This window comes from Saccoglossus kowalevskii, chromosome 7, assembly GCF_978046115.1.
Source record: "Saccoglossus kowalevskii chromosome 7, keSacKowa6.1, whole genome shotgun sequence".
NCBI classification, from domain to species: domain Eukaryota; kingdom Metazoa; phylum Hemichordata; class Enteropneusta; family Harrimaniidae; genus Saccoglossus; species Saccoglossus kowalevskii.
Genome location: NC_140647.1, coordinates 458,294 through 478,555, shown reverse-complemented (window position 1 = coordinate 478,555; position 20,262 = coordinate 458,294). Strand labels below are relative to the sequence as shown.

Genomic DNA, 20,262 nt, shown 5'->3' with positions numbered 1-20,262 from the left:
GTTTTTTCGTATGTTTTTTATTTTACTGTGTGGTAATTTTTGAGGTATGACAGACGAGGACAAGTTTGTAATATTTTCGGAGACCATGTTTTTTACTGATGTAAACCAATTTAAATTTTGTTGTTTTTGTTCTTCAAAGGCTTGTTTTGTAATATTACTGTCTGGTAAGGCACTAATACGATACCAGTATTTAATAAGATTTTCCTGAATATCTATAAGTAATGGAATTTACCAAGTTCAGCTCTGCATGCTGCATTTGAGGAGAATTTACTCACACCTAGTATTTTTTTGCAGAATTTCAAATGTAACTGTTCAATTGGTGTTTTGTCCCATCTATTATTTAAGCAATAACCCCCGCCGAAGGCGGGTATACCACGAGATATTGCACAATTCACGACATATATGCACGAGCCACAGGCGAGTGCATATATGGAGTGAATTGTGCAATATCAAGTGGTATACCCAACTTCGGCGGGGGTTATTGCTATTATATTATACCAGTATATTGACAATTCGATAAAACTAGTAAAAAAAAAGTTTACTTTCATCTACTAAAAGATCATGATTATGGCCCTTGAACATGAATATTTATAAGAATAGTATGTAGTTGTACGCTGAATGCATACAAAAATTACATGCGCAACACAGTTCAAATTGAATACAAACTAATTTTTATTCCACATGAAAAAGAAATATATCGACGTTGAATAGAGCAGCGTAAACACACAAATTAGCATAACAAAGGATGATCTTTCTGACCTTTTACTGACGCACAACGCGATTTGAAATACTGGGTCGTGTACAGTTTGGATTTTCCACGTTTTCATTCCGGTTTTTGTACAATTTGGACTGTAATTTGCCCATTGAAAGTACAGTTGTGAAATAAACCGGTTTTGTGACTCATCATACTACTTGTAACTGGAGATATTTGACGTTCAGCGGTACTTGGTTCGACCGAAATTTGAGATGCGGCGGGACGCGGTGTATCATGTACGGCGACCGGCACAGCGACCTCAGTTCCAACATCTGACCTGGATACCTTTGGTATAACCAAAGTTTTGTGACAGTATGACTGACAAGTTTTGTCGTCGTTCTGGGGTAAGTTTGATGGTGTAAGATCGGATTTTCGCATCGTTTTTGTGACACAAACATGATATGCCTTGTCTCAACTCCGGCCGAAAGACTTTGCACGCCGTCGCTCTAATACAGTGGTTGGTGTACACTCGGCACAAATCTGTAGCTTTCGAAATTACCTTCATCCTCTCCTGTATTTATTTACCCATAGTGGAGAATTACAATACCATATATCGTCGTCGAATCCTGCGTTGTCCAGTGTTTTTTGAAACAGATGGCAATTACCCGGGTGCACTGCAATTTTGTCAGCTGCCGCTACCGGACACTGGTTGTTATTGGTGGCATACATTTTTGCCTGTGACTCATAGTTTTTTGCATTTTTATGTCATTAAATCCCTCAATTATATCTTGTACTTAAAAATCATGTTTTCTTTGTTGGAAGTTCGCAATCCATCTCAAAGTAACAACACTGAGAACACAGCGTTCTGGCATTCGTGTAGGCACCTCACAGTGTTGAGGAACGGTGGTTTAGGTTTGTGTGGTGAACGACAATCACCCAACGACCGACGCTCACAACTTGGATCCCACCATTAACAAAAAGCAATATTATAGTTATATAACTTTTCAGATGTTTTTAATTCAGTATTTTTTTCAATATTCTTCCAAAATTCAACCACTATATTTCCCTAAAAATCAAATAATACCGGTTTTATGTATTTCCGTATTAAACCTGTAGTCAATTCATGTTCCAGGGCCACTTGGTTTAGCCGTGCATTATCAGCCAATATACCATGGATTGCATATGCAAATTTTGTGTTTGGACCAATCAAATCAATGGATTGACACCATCAATATATTGGTATAATATAATGTCTAGTATGTCATGTCCCCAAGTTGTTGATCCATATAACAAAATTGGTTTAATACATATCTGAAAAAGGTGCATAAATGTTCTACAGTCAGTCTCTCTTGGCATTGCTTTCAACAGTGCATACATTGCTCTAGTAGCTTTGTCTGCTAAATGTTGTCTTGTTTCTTAGAACTTTCCATTTGATTGTAAAGTTATACCTAAATAAATATAAGAATTGACACAACTTATATTTTGTTCTTGGAATTGAAATAACTCTCTCTTTCTCATTGCTCCTTTTTTTAAAATCATAACTTTGGTTTATCTATATGATAAACCATGGTATCGACCTCAGCCACGTGCATACTTTACAGTTTTTGTCATACCATACATATAGATCACAAACATTGTCAACTTTCATAATAGTGGCGTACTTTCAACAGATATTTAAGAACAAAGTGGTGCATTAATCTTTTATCTGATCACAAATTTAATTGTTATGTATATGTATTGTTACATGCATATTATTTGCAATCAAACTGGTCACACAAATCACAGGTCATGTGACCAGCTAAACTGTTTCTGAATGAATTTGTAGTGTATGGTCAGTAATTGAGAGTGTATAATAAACTACCAGGTAATCTAGTATCAACAAAATCAGATTTACAAAATGACTTCTAAATTTGCAGTCTAATATATGGTCACAAATATTGCTATTTGCTATTTCCAATCTAACAGGGACTAAAAAGGCATAAAAAAAGTATTGTTGTGATATCAAAAAATATAAGAGCGACCCACCCCAGGTATCTTCACAATAATTATCAGCACTGCAGAACAGTTCTGATCTATACACTCTCAAGGTATCTACACCAAAAACCAAGTAAAACAGTCCAGGAGTTTTTAAGAAGTAATCCATGGCCAGACAGACAGTTGACACCAAACACCTTACACAGCACCATCACAAAATTTCATCAAAACCATAAACCTATGTTTAAACTATTATTCAACTAAAGTACCTAAAGTAAAGAGAAAATAAATTAGACCCCTTCTCTCTCAAAGTTGTAGTTTAATTTGTTTAGAGAAAATTCTCTTGTAGTTCTGAAACACCTGCTATCAACAGAATACCTCAAACAATTGTGCAACCAGGTGACAAACAGGTTTCCAATCTCGTTATTCAAAAAGCATATTCCTACATGGTAGATTCACTTATTGTAAAGTTTCAAAGAAGCTTGCATGAATGAAGAATGTTGATGAGAAATTGTTGCCCAACGCTTTCATGCTAAATGGTGCCAGTCTGTCATCGTAGGCACTTTAAAGAACCACTGGTATGAAATAACATATACTTGTGATTACATGACTGCTTAAATTACAAGCATACTGGCTTGGATTGGGCCTGAAGTGAACATTACAATACATGTCCTTATAATTGTTTAATGTGAGCTTTACAAGTTAAAGAAAACTTTGTTGATGAACACACATACAGAGAACCATCAATCGGCTGAATGGTACAGCACAGCTTTTACCCCCCCCCCCCCCCCCCCCATGGAGTGCTCATAAGAAAAAACAATGATGACTTAAAAAAGTTTAAAAGTTTTCATTGTTTTGAAAATGAGCACAGATAATCACAGATCATATACGTCCTTCGCCTAATAGCGACATGGTTCTACACAAAGTCTTGATTCATTGTATCATAACCATATCCTGTATATGCTTTGTCAACTTCATACCGCTGACCGTAATGTTAAAATGCTTCGACTTTAGCTCAACAACTCACAATGGAGTGATGAAACTTGAAGGTCAACAATTTCTTAGCATAGCATCTCCCTCCCACATCTGAATAGGAAACTTTCAACTTCCCAACATCTCTTGGATGAGTGCACTGATCACTGATTAAACTCAGCACAATTAATTAGCTTTTTACTCAATTGCCGCTCAGTAGCAGAGCCAGTCATGTGAACCCATATTAGCACAAACCAGATTTCAATTCAAGAGAGTAATGGGATCAGCCTGACCACAAAGCAATTCCCTCTTTTCAAAACAAGGAATTTCAATAGTTATATACAAGATGCTACTCTGCGAATCAGGCGGAGATCATTTTCCAATTTTCAGCTGTGGTTGCTACATTGTACAAAGCCCACAAAAACAACAAACACTGTTGCTTTTTTTTTCACTAACCAGGTGTCATAGAATGGCTTGGTAATTTCCTGTTGGTATAGTGTCGTGCTAACTCCAATGACAATAACATTCTTCCATATAAACCAGTACATCGATTGGATACTTGTAATTTCAACAGACATACTCCACGTCTTTCAAGCTCCTTGGCAGACAGGTTTTCAAGAAGTTTTCTGCAAAAAATGGAGAAAAAAAAGATTAAATATTTCTAATAGAATATATCATAGTATTTACAGTGAATGCTCAATTAGAAACAGATACACCTACATCAATAGATGGCCCATTAAAAATTTGCAAAAATGTTGTACTCTGAAATTTTTGCCTCTAACCACTTACAGAGATAATACACAAAAGTTAAAAAAAAACTTGTAGTACCAGTAACATTAAATTATTCTCTTTGTATATTATAACAAGCAGCCTGTCGCCTGAGATAGCTCCGCTGTTAGCAATGCACATTTCAACAAGTCATTGAAAATGACACAGTCCCCGTTAAATTTTTGGAAGTTCTCTATGTGCTCATCATATTAGAGCGGAGGGGTTGTCACGAGCGTGTCCTTGAAACTTGAGTTCCAAGTGGCATAAACTTAAACCCAGAAAGGCAGCAGGATATGATGGGTATTGCCCTGAATTATTGAAAGACAGCTCAGATTATTTAATTAAACCTCTGAAAAAATTATTTAATAATATATTACATTCTGCTATTTACCCAGATATATGGAATATCAGTATAATTTCTCATATTTATAAAAAAGGAGACAGATCTGAACCAGATAATTACAGGGGAGTCACAGTTTCAAGTTGTATAGGCAAAACATTTTGCACAATAATAAATATTAGGCTATGCCAATTCATAGAAAGCAAGAATATCATAAACAACAATCAGGCAGGATTCAGAAAAGGGTACCGGACAACTGATCACATTTTTGTCTTAAAAACAATAGTTCATAAATATCTGAAACAAAACAAAAAAATTTATACTTGCTTCATCGATTATAAAAAAGCGTTTGACAAAGTGTGGAGAGAAGGATTATTCTATAAACTGCTAAATAATGGTATTACTGAAAATATCTACAAATTAATTCAAAATATGTACCAGAATACAAAGGCATGCATTCGTTTCGGTGATAAGATATCTCCGATATTTGAAACTATCACAGGTGTAAGACAGGGATGTGTTATGAGTCCAATGCTTTTCATTCTATACGTCAATGACTTAAATAGTCCAATACAAAACAATGACATAGATCAAGTTCAACTTAATAACATCAAAATTAGCTCACTGTTTTATGCAGATGATCTAGTTTTAATATCAGAAACAAATAAAGGTCTACAGAGATCAATCAATAATTTGGAGAAATATTGCCAAAATTGGAAACTCCAAGTGAATATGTCAAAAAGTAAAATTGTAATATTTAAAAGAGGATACTTGAGAAATACTGAAAAATTTACATATCAAGGTCAAAATATTAGTTGTGTATTTTCATACAACTACATGTACCTTGGGGTATCATTACAGTCGAATGGTAAATTCAGCGACACAAGAAATAATTTGGCAGACAAAGCCACAAGAGCTTTATATGCAATGATGACTTCTGTGCCAAAAGAAACTGACTGCAAAACAATGTTACACCTATTCAAAACATGTATAAGACCAATACTATTATATGGATCAGATGTATGGGGCTTCGAAATTCAAGAAAATAATAAATGGGACATTACACCAATCGAGAAAACCCATCTGAAATTTAGTAAAAGAATGCTTGGATTGAATAAATTTTCATCAAATCTAGCTTGTAGAGCAGAAATAGGTGAACTACCATTACTAGTAGACATCAAAATAAATCTTATAAAGTATTTGGCACGGATCAAAGAACTTCCAGAATGTAATTTAACAAAACAGGCATACCATGAACAGATAAACTGCAAACTCCCATGGATTATGTCAATTTACAAAGAGTTAAATAAGGAAGATAACACATTAGATATAAAGAATATCAATGACAAATTGAATGCAACAAAACAAAATATAAAGAGAATAGGAAACAATATTAAACAAAAATATATTGAATTCTGGAAGGAGACAATTATGGATAAACCTAAGTTGAGAACATATACTCAATTCAAAACAAACTACAACTTTGAAAGTTACTTAATTATACTGAATCTAAAACATAGAATTTCTGTCTCTAGATTCCGAACAAGTAATCACAGCCTAGCAATAGAAAAAGGTAGACATACCCAACCTAAAATTTCTTTGGAAAACAGGATTTGTAAACAATGTACTTTAGCAGACATAGAAGATGAAATGCATCTCCTCATCAAATGCCCAAAATATCACACACTGCGAATGGATATATTCTCAAATATACAGTTTCCTGATGAAACAAAAACTGACCAACAGAAATTTACATACTTAATGAAAAATTCTAACACAAATGTAATCAAACTTGTTGGAGAATTTATACACAGCTCGTTCTTAATGAGAAACGAGAAAGATACTTAACAAAAACACTAAAATCTATCATTTATTATTTGCTATAGTTATTTTGTTATTTTGTTTTTTAATATCTTACTTTTGTTGCTATAAACTGATGGAAACACTGTATTTCTAAGGATGCAATAAATTATCTTTATTATTAATATTATTATACAACAGATTGTTTATTTACATCAAAACACGTGTTCAGTGTAGTAGTAATATGGCCAAAAATTACAAGTCATTGAAAATGACACAGTCCCCGTTAAGTTCTCTTTGTGCTCGTCATATTAAAGCGGAGGGGTTGTCGCGAGCGTGTCCTTGAAACTTGAGTTCCAAGTGGCGTATACAACAGATTGTTTATTTACATCAAAACACGTGTTTCGTGTCATAGTAATATGGCCAAAATAAAAACAGCCGTTATTCAGCCATCTTTGATCTGATTATGAAACACACTGATATGTATGATGTATGTGCCAAATACGAATGAAAATGGTACATAAATTGTGGAAATATAGTAGTAAGGCCAAAAAGTCAGATGGCTGTCAATCGGCCATCCTTGACCAGATTTTGAAACAAATTGTCATGGATATGCATCCTAACATGTATAAAGTACATGTATGTGCCAAATTTGAATGAAAACTGACAGAGCACGTCCAAGATACCGCATAAAAAAACAAAAACAAGATGCCTGCCAGTCGACCATCTTTGATCCATCATGGACATGTATCCTAACATGTATAATCTATGTACCAAGTTTGAATGACAACTGACAAAGCATGTCCAAAATACAACATTTTCAAAAAACAAGATGGCTGTCAGTCGGCCATTTTGAATCGAATCGCTAAACCACTGCATGTGCATATGTCCCACATAAGGTACTAGGCACATGCAAAGAATGAACGGAATCGGTCCACAGGATTCTGAAATATGACGTTGGATAGACTGACGCACGGACAGACGGACACACGGACGGTCGGACGGACAGACTCAGGAACTCACGGATGGTCGGGGACATGTATCCTAACATGTATGATCTATGTACTAAATTTGAATGAAAACTGACAAAGCATGTCCAAAATACAACATTTTCAAAAAACAAGATGGCTGCCAGTCTGCCATTTTGAATCGAATCGCTAAACCACTGCATGTGCATATGTCCCACATAAAGTACTAGGCACATGCAAAGAATGAACGGAATCGGTCCAAGGGACTCTGAGATATGACTCCGGACGGACGCACAGACACACGGACGCACGGAGACCGAATTATAAGTCCCCGTTTTCGGACTTCGTCTGAACGGGGACTAATTAAGAACTGAAGATATCATTAGAAAATGAACAATATGTATAGTATCAAGCAATGGGACTTGCTGTTTTCAACAAGAAGTCAAAAATATCACTTTTTACCAAAAATTACAAAAATATTCATCAAAATTAGAGAATTGAAGATATCATCACGAAACGAACAAATTTGAGAGAGGTTCACATGTAGTACCTATATATGTAATATCAAAGTAATCGGACATGCGGTTTTTTACAAGAAGTCAAAAATATCACTTTTTACCAAAAATGACAAAAATAGAGAATTTGAGATTTCGACATGAAATGTCTGAGAAAGAACAATCCAAGGTACTTGCATATCAAATTTGAAAACATTCTGACTTGCAGTTTCAAAGAAGAAGTTGAAATTGTGAAGTTGACAACAACAATGTAATATGAACAGCTTCGCTGTGTCGACTTTTTTGACAGCGGAGCTAAAAATTAATTATATAAGATGACATGAATGTCACAGTCCCGTCATTTAATTATAAAATACTCATGTTAAAATAATACATGAAACATCTGCAAACATTTAAATTAATATGCATTCTATGTGGGTACAACTCATAATAAAGTGGTTTCCCTTAATCTAGTATTGTACTGATAACTGAAAACTTCCAAAATCTCAGAGCACACAAGTGCAATCAAACTATGTCTCATACATGCTCAAGAAACTGAATAAATAAATCCGAGTAAACCTTGATTTACTTTTAATAACAACTTGACTTCTTTGTTAATTCAGGTGTTTGGATATTACCAGAACCTGGGTTGTTTCAGTATCACCACTATAATTCCCATCAAAATGTACTAGTAGCCCTGGCCCCCTCTACGGTTTTCACTGATATTCGTAATGGTACGACTCATTTATCCATGTAGATGCTGACAACTGAAGCTATATTTAGACTACATGTGTCAATGTGCCTGGCCAAGATTTATAAACAGTAACTGCAAATTGTTTTCACTGATCTTCAACTTTGTGACCCAGTATTTCAGTGATGGCTCTTTATAATGGATGCAATTTTTACAGTTTAAAGGTATAATATACAACAATATACAACTTTTTTCAAGATTTCAGCGTTAATTTTTCATAAAACCAAACGAAAACCACACTGTGGTCCATTTCTGTCAATGATTCAGATCAAGGTCATGACATCACTGAAAAAAAAACCTAGCATTACAATCTAAGCTAAAAAATTTTTCTGAGCATGCTCAGTTGTTCTGTCAGTGTTGTTGGGTGAGGTAATTTTGGATGAAAATCATGAAAAAGTTCCCACTTAGGATTTTCACATCTGGAAAAAAAAAATTATGTGCATATTCAACAGAGACTTGTTCATCAACCTGCCAAGTTTCAACGATATCTGCTGAGAAAATGTTAGAGATGTAAAGGAAACGTAACAGACGGAAACCGGAAATAAGAAATTATACTACCCGTTTCAGGCGCAACCTGGGACTAACAAAACTTTTGTATATGAAGAGTGCATTTTACATAATAAAGGAACAAATTCAAGAATGGACGTGATGACTGGTAGATTTTTGATGCATACATTTCTGAATATATGGTAATAGCAATGAATATTATACAAATCCACAAATCAGAAAGAGGAGGGATATTTATATTAAGACCAAGTGAAATAAACAGCAAAGTCACAATATAATATTTATTTATTATCGTAGTTGTCGGGTATCCACCATGTTCTTGTACGAGTTGACCCAATAGGTCAAAACACTAATTAACCAATCAAAATGCTGGATATGTTAATGTTATTGAACGCAACGCAGAAGAGATTTGCTGATGTTGTAGTACGATCTTTTGGCTTGAATTTTGATAGGAAAACGGCATGATTTTTTTTTCAAATTAAAAAAATATTTGTTTTCAAAAGATAAACTGAGCATTAAAAGAATAATTAATCATTGTTTACAGCAATAACAGCTCATTGACGAAATAAAGCTTACCCATTTACGCTAGTCACAATAAACACGCTCTTGAATAGGCGTCAGGAAAGATTGAAATATTTATAAAACAACTTTTAAAAACTGCCAAAAAACTGGGTGATTTCTTGGTCCCATTTTATTTTTTTTAAAACCCAAACTACCGTTTAACGGCCCTGGGCGAATTTACGAACGAACGAACGAATTCGGTACTACATGGAACACATTTCAAAGTGGAGGTACATTAACGTTTGTGTATACTGTGCAAACACAAATCAAATGGTCTATTTCACGGATAAATGACTAGTTGTAAAATGCAGTAAATTTGGAGGGGGGGGGGGCTTATACTCCAGTAGGGGTTTATACTCGGACAACTACGGTATACGCTGTAATGAAATAAAATAATAAGAACAACAGTAAATTCACTGGATTCTATTTTTACTGAATCATTCCTTCAGCAAAAATAGTGAAAATTAATTCCAAGCAAAATAAAGTATTCCATAGTACTTCATTTTCAGCTGTGGTGTAATATGTTGAACATGTGACAAAAAGTAAAATACCTAAATTTAACCCCAGTACTAAAACAAATTAACTATTAAAGTCACAGTGATTGGAATAAACAAGGACTTTCATTTCTACTGATGATGGGTGAAAAGCCAATATGTTTGAGGTACTGCAAGAATTAAATGTATGATTGCCATTTTGAAATGCAAAAAGTTAACATGCAATTGGAGAGTGAGTCAATCAGATTTGATTTACAGCACATGTGTATTTCCATGGCTATAAAAAAAGAATAAGGTCATTGAACCCTAGAAATAGAAGTCAAAAGAGTGTAGATATAATGACAGAAAGATATCACATATTTTAGTATAAAGTCGATCATTTGAATCTTTAAAAATTTACATATATATATAACCTCCTTTATATTTATTAAGTATGACTGCCAGGGTTAAACATCACTGTACTTTACTTAATTTATGAAGCGCTTCCTTGTCTGTAGCAATTTTATTTTTTAAGATTCTTCTCTATGTTCAAACCCTTCAGCTGACCAAGGAGTGCCCTGGGGTAAATGGGATAACCTCAGCCCTAAAAAATAGGCAACTCTGTCACAGTGGGCTGCAGCATGTAGTATTATACAAGGACTTTCGATTTTACTGATAATGGAGAAGACCATGTATATTCTTCTTAACATGAATAAGAGTGACAGTGATAGTTTCTCTTTTGTTATTTTTGTAACTGTGTCTATTATTGTCAGTGCCTGGTCACAATGGATGGACACAGTCAGTGCCCGGTCACAGTGGATGGACACAGTCAGTGCCCGGTCACAGTGGATGGACACAGTCAGTGCCCGGTCACAGTGGATGGACACAGTCAGTGCCCAGTCACAGTGAATGGACACAGTCAGTGCCCAGTCACAGTGAATGGACACCTTATGATGCTGTTGGCCTTCATCATTCAATAAGATACTGTTTGTGGATTTTACATCATGAATAAACCATCAAGAGATTGACAATGAAAGGTCAAAAACTTTTAACAAATGTAACAGATTTGTCATCCCTATATGCTTCACAGCTCCAGAATGCTTTGACCGCAACATTATTGTGACAGCATACCAATCAAAATACTGGCTACTCAGTGACATTTTTATAATACCCTATCAGTGAACATTTTTCATGCAAATGCCTCATGAATTTAGAAGTTATTGTACATTTTTACTGAGTAAAAACTAGACGTATACTGTATTTGCTCTAATAGAAGCACACATAAAACCAAAATACCATTAGTTGTTTGTTGAACAATTGAAATATGACCTACTTTGACCACAGATAATAATAACCTTTATTATAACCGTCACAGTGGTCAATTTTCTGACATCTTTGGACACAAGCACTTACACCAGCACCACAAGTCTATCAGAAAGCCATCTGTTCTGTCAAAGTTTTTTTTGGCCAATTCCTATAAAACCATTTATTTCCACTGGTATTTAGTTTCACTATTATGAGCATACCCCGGTATTCAATTTAGCAGATTTTACTTATCAACAAAAATAGCAAAATTAAAACCCTTTGTATAATTAATACATTTACAGTACTAGTGAGTACTATCTTGCTGCCTCAATACTTGAAGTTTGAAAACACAAATTAATACATTTACAGTACTAGTGAGTACTATCTTGCTCCTCAATACTTGAAGTTTGAAAACACAAATTAATACGTTTACAGTACTAGTGAGTACTATCTTGCTGCCTCAATACTTGAAGTGTGAAAACACAAATTAATACATTTACAGTACTAGTGAGTACTATCTTGCTGCCTCAATACTTGAAGTTTGAAAACACAAATTAATACATTTACAGTACTAGTGAGTACTATCTTGCTGCCTCAATACTTGAAGTGTGAAAACACAAATTAATACATTTACAGTACTAGTGAGTACTATCTTGCTCCTCAATACTTGAAGTTTGAAAACACAAATTAATACATTTACAGTACTAGTGAGTACTATCTTGCTGCCTCAATACTTGAAGTTTGAAAACACAAATTAATACATTTACAGTACTAGTGAGTACTATCTTGCTCCTCAATACTTGAAGTTTGAAAACACAAATTAATACGTTTACAGTACTAGTGAGTACTATCTTGCTGCCTCAATACTTGAAGTGTGAAAACACAAATTAATACATTTACAGTACTAGTGAGTACTATCTTGCTGCCTCAATACTTGAAGTTTGAAAACACAAATTAATACATTTACAGTACTAGTGAGTACTATCTTGCTCCTCAATACTTGAAGTTTGAAAACACAAATTAATACGTTTACAGTACTAGTGAGTACTATCTTGCTGCCTCAATACTTGAAGTTTGAAAACACAAATTAATACATTTACAGTACTAGTGAGTACTATCTTGCTGCCTCAATACTTGAAGTTTGAAAACACAAATTAATACATTTACAGTACTATAAGTGAGTACTATCTTGCTGCCTCAACACTTGAAGTTTGAAAACACAAATTAATACATTTACAGTACTAGTGAGTACTATCTTGCTGCCTCAACACTTGAAGTTTGAAAACACAAATTAATACATTTACAGTACTAGTGAGTACTGTCTTGCTGCCTCAACACTTGAAGTTTGAAAACACAAATTAATACATTTACAGTACTAGTGAGTACTATCTTGCTGCCTCAACACTTGAAGTTTGAAAACACAAATTAATACATTTACAGTACTAGTGAGTACTATCTTGCTGCCTCAATACTTGAAGTTTGAAAACACAAATTAATACATTTACAGTACTAGTGAGTACTATCTTGCTGCCTCAATACTTGAAGTTTGAAAACACAAATTAATACATTTACAGTACTAGTGAGTACTATCTTGCTGCCTCAACACTTGAAGTTTGAAAACACAAATTAATACATTTACAGAACTAGTGAGTACTGTCTTGCTGCCTCAACACTTGAAGTTTGAAAACACAAATTAATACATTTACAGTACTAGTGAGTACTATCTTGCTGCCTCAACACTTGAAGTTTGAAAACACAAATTAATACATTTACAGTACTAGTGAGTACTATCTTGCTGCCTCAATACTTGAAGTTTGAAAACACAAATTAATATATTTACAGTACTATAGTGAGTACCGGTACTATCTTGCTCCTCAATACTTGAAGTTTGAAAACACAAATTAATACATTTACAGTACTATAGTGAGTACTATCTTGCTACCTCAATACTTGAAGTTTGAAAACACAAATTAATACATTTACAGTACTATAGTGAGTACCAGTACTATCTTGCTCCTCAATACTTGAAGTTTGAAAACACAAATTAATACATTTACAGTACTATAGTGAGTACTATCTTGCTGCCTCAATACTTGAAGTTTGAAAACACAAATTAATACATTTACAGTACTATAGTGAGTACTATCTTGCTGCCTCAACACTTGAAGTTTGAAAACACAAATTAATACATTTACAGTACTAGTGAGTACTATCTTGCTGCCTCAATACTTGAAGTTTGAAAACACAAATTAATACATTTACAGTACTAGTGAGTACTATCTTGCTCCTCAATACTTGAAGTTTGAAAACACAAATTAATATATTTACAGTACTAGTGAGTACTATCTTGCTGCCCCAATACTTGAAGTTTGAAAACACAAATTAATACATTTACAGTACTAGTGAGTACTATCTTGCTCCTCAATACTTGAAGTTTGAAAACACAAATTAATACATTTACAGTACTAGTGAGTACTATCTTGCTGCCTCAATACTTGAAGTTTGAAAACACAAATTAATACATTTACAGTACTAGTGAGTACTATCTTGCTCCTCAATACTTGAAGTTTGAAAACACAAATTAATATATTTACAGTACTAGTGAGTACTATCTTGCTGCCTCAATACTTGAAGTTTGAAAACACAAATTAATACATTTACAGTACTAGTGAGTACTATCTTGCTGCCTCAACACTTGAAGTTTGAAAACACAAATTAATACATTTACAGTACTAGTGAGTACTGTCTTGCTGCCTCAACACTTGAAGTTTGAAAACACAAATTAATACATTTACAGTACTAGTGAGTACTATCTTGCTGCCTCAATACTTGAAGTTTGAAAACACAAATTAATATATTTACAATACTAGTGAGTACTATCTTGCTGCCTCAATACTTGAAGTTTGAAAACACAAATTAATATATTTACAGTACTATAGTGAGTACCGGTACTATCTTGCTCCTCAATACTTGAAGTTTGAAAACACAAATTAATACATTTACAGTACTATAGTGAGTACCAGTACTATCTTGCTCCTCAATACTTGAAGTTTGAAAACACAAATTAATACATTTACAGTACTATAGTGAGTACTATCTTGCTGCCTCAATACTTGAAGTTTGAAAACACAAATTAATACATTTACAGTACTATAGTGAGTACTATCTTGCTGCCTTAACACTTGAAGTTTGAAAACACAAATTAATACATTTACAGTACTAGTGAGTACTATCTTGCTGCCTCAATACTTGAAGTTTGAAAACACAAATTAATACATTTACAGTACTAGTGAGTACTATCTTGCTCCTCAATACTTGAAGTTTGAAAACACAAATTAATATATTTACAGTACTAGTGAGTACTATCTTGCTGCCTCAATACTTGAAGTTTGAAAACACAAATTAATACATTTACAGTACTAGTGAGTACTATCTTGCTGCCTCAATACTTGAAGTTTGAAAACACAAATTAATATATTTACAATACTAGTGAGTACTATCTTGCTGCCTCAATACTTGAAGTTTGAAAACACAAATTAATATATTTACAGTACTATAGTGAGTACCGGTACTATCTTGCTCCTCAATCCTTGAAGTTTGAAAACACAAATTAATACATTTACAGTACTATAGTGAGTACCAGTACTATCTTGCTCCTCAATACTTGAAGTTTGAAAACACAAATTAATACATTTACAGTACTAGTGAGTACTATCTTGCTGCCTCAATACTTGAAGTTTGAAAACACAAATTAATACATTTACAGTACTATAGTGAGTACTATCTTGCTGCCTCAACACTTGAAGTTTGAAAACACAAATTAATACATTTACAGTACTAGTGAGTACTATCTTGCTGCCTCAACACTTGAAGTTTGAAAACACAAATTAATACATTTACAGTACTAGTGAGTACTGTCTTGCTGCCTCAACACTTGAAGTTTGAAAACACAAATTAATACATTTACAGTACTAGTGAGTACTGTCTTGCTGCCTCAATACTTGAAGTTTGAAAACACAAATTAATACATTTACAGTACTAGTGAGTACTATCTTGCTCCTCAATACTTGAAGTTTGAAAACACAAATTAATACATTTACAGTACTAGTGAGTACTATCTTGCTGCCTCAATACTTGAAGTTTGAAAACACAAATTAATACATTTACAGTACTAGTGAGTACTATCTTGCTGCCTCAACACTTGAAGTTTGAAAACACAAATTAATACATTTACAGTACTAGTGAGTACTATCTTGCTGCCTCAATACTTGAAGTTTGAAAACACAAATTAATACATTTACAGTACTAGTGAGTACTATCTTGCTGCCTCAATACTTGAAGTTTGAAAACACAAATTAATACATTTACAGTACTAGTGAGTACTATCTTGCTGCCTCAACACTTGAAGTTTGAAAACACAAATTAATACATTTACAGAACTAGTGAGTACTGTCTTGCTGCCTCAACACTTGAAGTTTGAAAACACAAATTAATACATTTACAGTACTAGTGAGTACTATCTTGCTGCCTCAACACTTGAAGTTTGAAAACACAAATTAATACATTTACAGTACTAGTGAGTACTATCTTGCTGCCTCAATACTTGAAGTTTGAAAACACAAATTAATATATTTACAGTACTATAGTGAGTACCGGTACTATCTTGCTCCTCAATACTTGAAGTTTGAAAACACAAATTAATACATTTACAGTACTATAGTGAGTACTATCTTGCTACCTCAATACTTGAAGTTTGAAAACACAAATTAATACATTTACAGTACTATAGTGAGTACCAGTACTATCTTGCTCCTCAATACTTGAAGTTTGAAAACACAAATTAATACATTTACAGTACTATAGTGAGTACTATCTTGCTGCCTCAATACTTGAAGTTTGAAAACACAAATTAATACATTTACAGTACTATAGTGAGTACTATCTTGCTGCCTCAACACTTGAAGTTTGAAAACACAAATTAATACATTTACAGTACTAGTGAGTACTATCTTGCTGCCTCAACACTTGAAGTTTGAAAACACAAATTAATACATTTACAGTACTAGTGAGTACTGTCTTGCTGCCTCAACACTTGAAGTTTGAAAACACAAATTAATACATTTACAGTACTAGTGAGTACTGTCTTGCTGCCTCAACACTTGAAGTTTGAAAACACAAATTAATACATTTACAGTACTAGTGAGTACTATCTTGCTGCCTCAACACTTGAAGTTTGAAAACACAAATTAATACATTTACAGTACTAGTGAGTACTGTCTTGCTGCCTCAACACTTGAAGTTTGAAAACACAAATTAATACATTTACAGTACTATAGTGAGTACTATCTTGCTGCCTCAACACTTGAAGTTTGAAAACACAAATTAATACATTTACAGTACTAGTGAGTACTATCTTGCTGCCTCAACACTTGAAGTTTGAAAACACAAATTAATACATTTACAGTACTAGTGAGTACTGTCTTGCTGCCTCAACACTTGAAGTTTGAAAACACAAATTAATACATTTACAGTACTAGTGAGTACTGTCTTGCCTCAACACTTGAAGTTTGAAAACACAAATTAATACATTTACAGTACTAGTGAGTACTATCTTGCTGCCTCAACACTTGAAGTTTGAAAACACAAATTAATACATTTACAGTACTAGTGAGTACTATCTTGCTGCCTCAATACTTGAAGTTTGAAAACACAAATTAATACATTTACAGTACTAGTGAGTACTATCTTGCTGCCTCAACACTTGAAGTTTGAAAACACAAATTAATACATTTACAGTACTAGTGAGTACTGTCTTGCTGCCTCAACACTTGAAGTTTGAAAACACAAAATAATACATTTACAGTACTAGTGAGTACTGTCTTGCTGCCTCAACACTTGAAGTTTGAAAACACAAATTAATACATTTACAGTACTAGTGAGTACTATCTTGCTGCCTCAACACTTGAAGTTTGAAAACACAAATTAATACATTTACAGTACTAGTGAGTACTATCTTGCTGCCTCAATACTTGAAGTTTGAAAACACAAATTAATACATTTACAGTACTAGTGAGTACTATCTTGCTGCCTCAACACTTGAAGTTTGAAAACACAAATTAATACATTTACAGTACTAGTGAGTACTGTCTTGCTGCCTCAACACTTGAAGTTTGAAAACACAAAATAATACATTTACAGTACTAGTGAGTACTGTCTTGCTGCCTCAACACTTGAAGTTTGAAAACACAAATTAATACATTTACAGTACTAGTGAGTACTATCTTGCTGCCTCAACACTTGAAGTTTGAAAACACAAATTAATACATTTACAGTACTAGTGAGTACTATCTTGCTGCCTCAATACTTGAAGTTTGAAAACACAAATTAATACATTTACAGTACTAGTGAGTACTATCTTGCTGCCTCAATACTTGAAGTTTGAAAACACAAATTAATACATTTACAGTACTAGTGAGTACTATCTTGCTGCCTCAACACTTGAAGTTTGAAAACACAAATTAATACATTTACAGTACTAGTGAGTACTGTCTTGCTGCCTCAACACTTGAAGTTTGAAAACACAAATTAATACATTTACAGTACTAGTGAGTATTATCTTGCTGCCTCAACACTTGAAGTTTGAAAACACAAAATAATACATTTACAGTACTAGTGAGTACTATCTTGCTCCTCAATACTTGAGGTTTGAAAACACAAATTAATACATTTACAGTACTATAGTGAGTACTATCTTGCTGCCTCAATACTTGAAGTTTGAAAACACAAATTAATACATTTACAGTACTAGTGAGTACTATCTTGCTGCCTCAATACTTGAAGTTTGAAAACACAAATTAATACATTTACAGTACTAGTGAGTACTATCTTGCTGCCTCAATACTTGAAGTTTGAAAACACAAATTAATATATTTACAATACTAGTGAGTACTATCTTGCTGCCTCAATACTTGAAGTTTGAAAACACAAATTAATATATTTACAGTACTATAGTGAGTACCGGTACTATCTTGCTCCTCAATCCTTGAAGTTTGAAAACACAAATTAATACATTTACAGTACTATAGTGAGTACCAGTACTATCTTGCTCCTCAATACTTGAAGTTTGAAAACACAAATTAATACGTTTACAGTACTAGTGAGTACTATCTTGCTGCCTCAATACTTGAAGTGTGAAAACACAAATTAATACATTTACAGTACTAGTGAGTACTATCTTGCTGCCTCAATACTTGAAGTTTGAAAACACAAATTAATACATATACAGTACTAGTGAGTACTATCTTGCTCCTCAATACTTGAAGTTTGAAAACACAAATTAATACGTTTACAGTACTAGTGAGTACTATCTTGCTGCCTCAATACTTGAAGTTTGAAAACACAAATTAATACATTTACAGTACTAGTGAGTACTATCTTGCTGCCTCAATACTTGAAGTTTGAAAACACAAATTAATACATTTACAGTACTATAAGTGAGTACTATCTTGCTGCCTCAACACTTGAAGTTTGAAAACACAAATTAATACATTTACAGTACTAGTGAGTACTATCTTGCTGCCTCAACACTTGAAGTTTGAAAACACAAATTAATACATTTACAGTACTAGTGAGTACTGTCTTGCTGCCTCAACACTTGAAGTTTGAAAACACAAATTAATACATTTACAGTACTAGTGAGTACTATCTTGCTGCCTCAACACTTGAAGTTTGAAAACACAAATTAATACATTTACAGTACTAGTGAGTATTATCTTGCTGCCTCAACACTTGAAGTTTGAAAACACAAATTAATACATTTACAGTACTAGTGAGTACTATCTTGCTCCTCAATACTTGAGGTTTGAAAACACAAATTAATACATTTACAGTACTATAGTGAGTACTATCTTGCTGCCTCAATACTTGAAGTTTGAAAACACAAATTAATACATTTACAGTACTAGTGAGTACTATCTTGCTGCCTCAATACTTGAAGTTTGAAAACACAAATTAATACATTTACAGTACTAGTGAGTACTATCTTGCTGCCTCAATACTTGAAGTTTGAAAACACAAATTAATACATTTACAGTACTATAGTGAGTACCGGTACTATCTTGCTCCTCAATACTTGAAGTTTGAAAACACAAATTAATACATTTACAGTACTATAGTGAGTACTATCTTGCTGCCTCAATACTTGAAGTTTGAAAACACAAATTAATACATTTACAGTACTATAGTGAGTACCAGTACTATCTTGCTCCTCAATACTTGAAGTTTGAAAACACAAATTAATACATTTACAGTACTATAGTGAGTACTATCTTGCTGCCTCAATACTTGAAGTTTGAAAACACAAATTAATACATTTACAGTACTAGTGAGTACTATCTTGCTGCCTCAATACTTGAAGTTTGAAAACACAAATTAATACATTTACAGTACTATAGTGAGTACTATCTTGCTGCCTCAACACTTGAAGTTTGAAAACACAAATTAATACATTTACAGTACTAGTGAGTACTATCTTGCTGCCTCAATACTTGAAGTTTGAAAACACAAATTAATACATTTACAGTACTAGTGAGTACTATCTTGCTCCTCAATACTTGAAGTTTGAAAACACAAATTAATATATTTACAGTACTAGTG

General features: G+C 33.5%; 1 protein-coding gene across 1 annotated transcript in view; it reads right to left on the bottom strand.

Moving 5' to 3' along the window:
- The window catches only part of LOC102807847 (DNA-binding protein SMUBP-2-like), a 158,540-nt gene that overhangs the window by 103,359 nt on the left and 34,919 nt on the right, over positions 1-20,262 (bottom strand). The window contains exon 3 of the mRNA XM_085500959.1: positions 4,097-4,266. Coding sequence (XP_085357085.1) covers positions 4,097-4,266 — 170 coding nt within the window. The remainder of the gene's footprint in view (positions 1-4,096; positions 4,267-20,262) is intronic.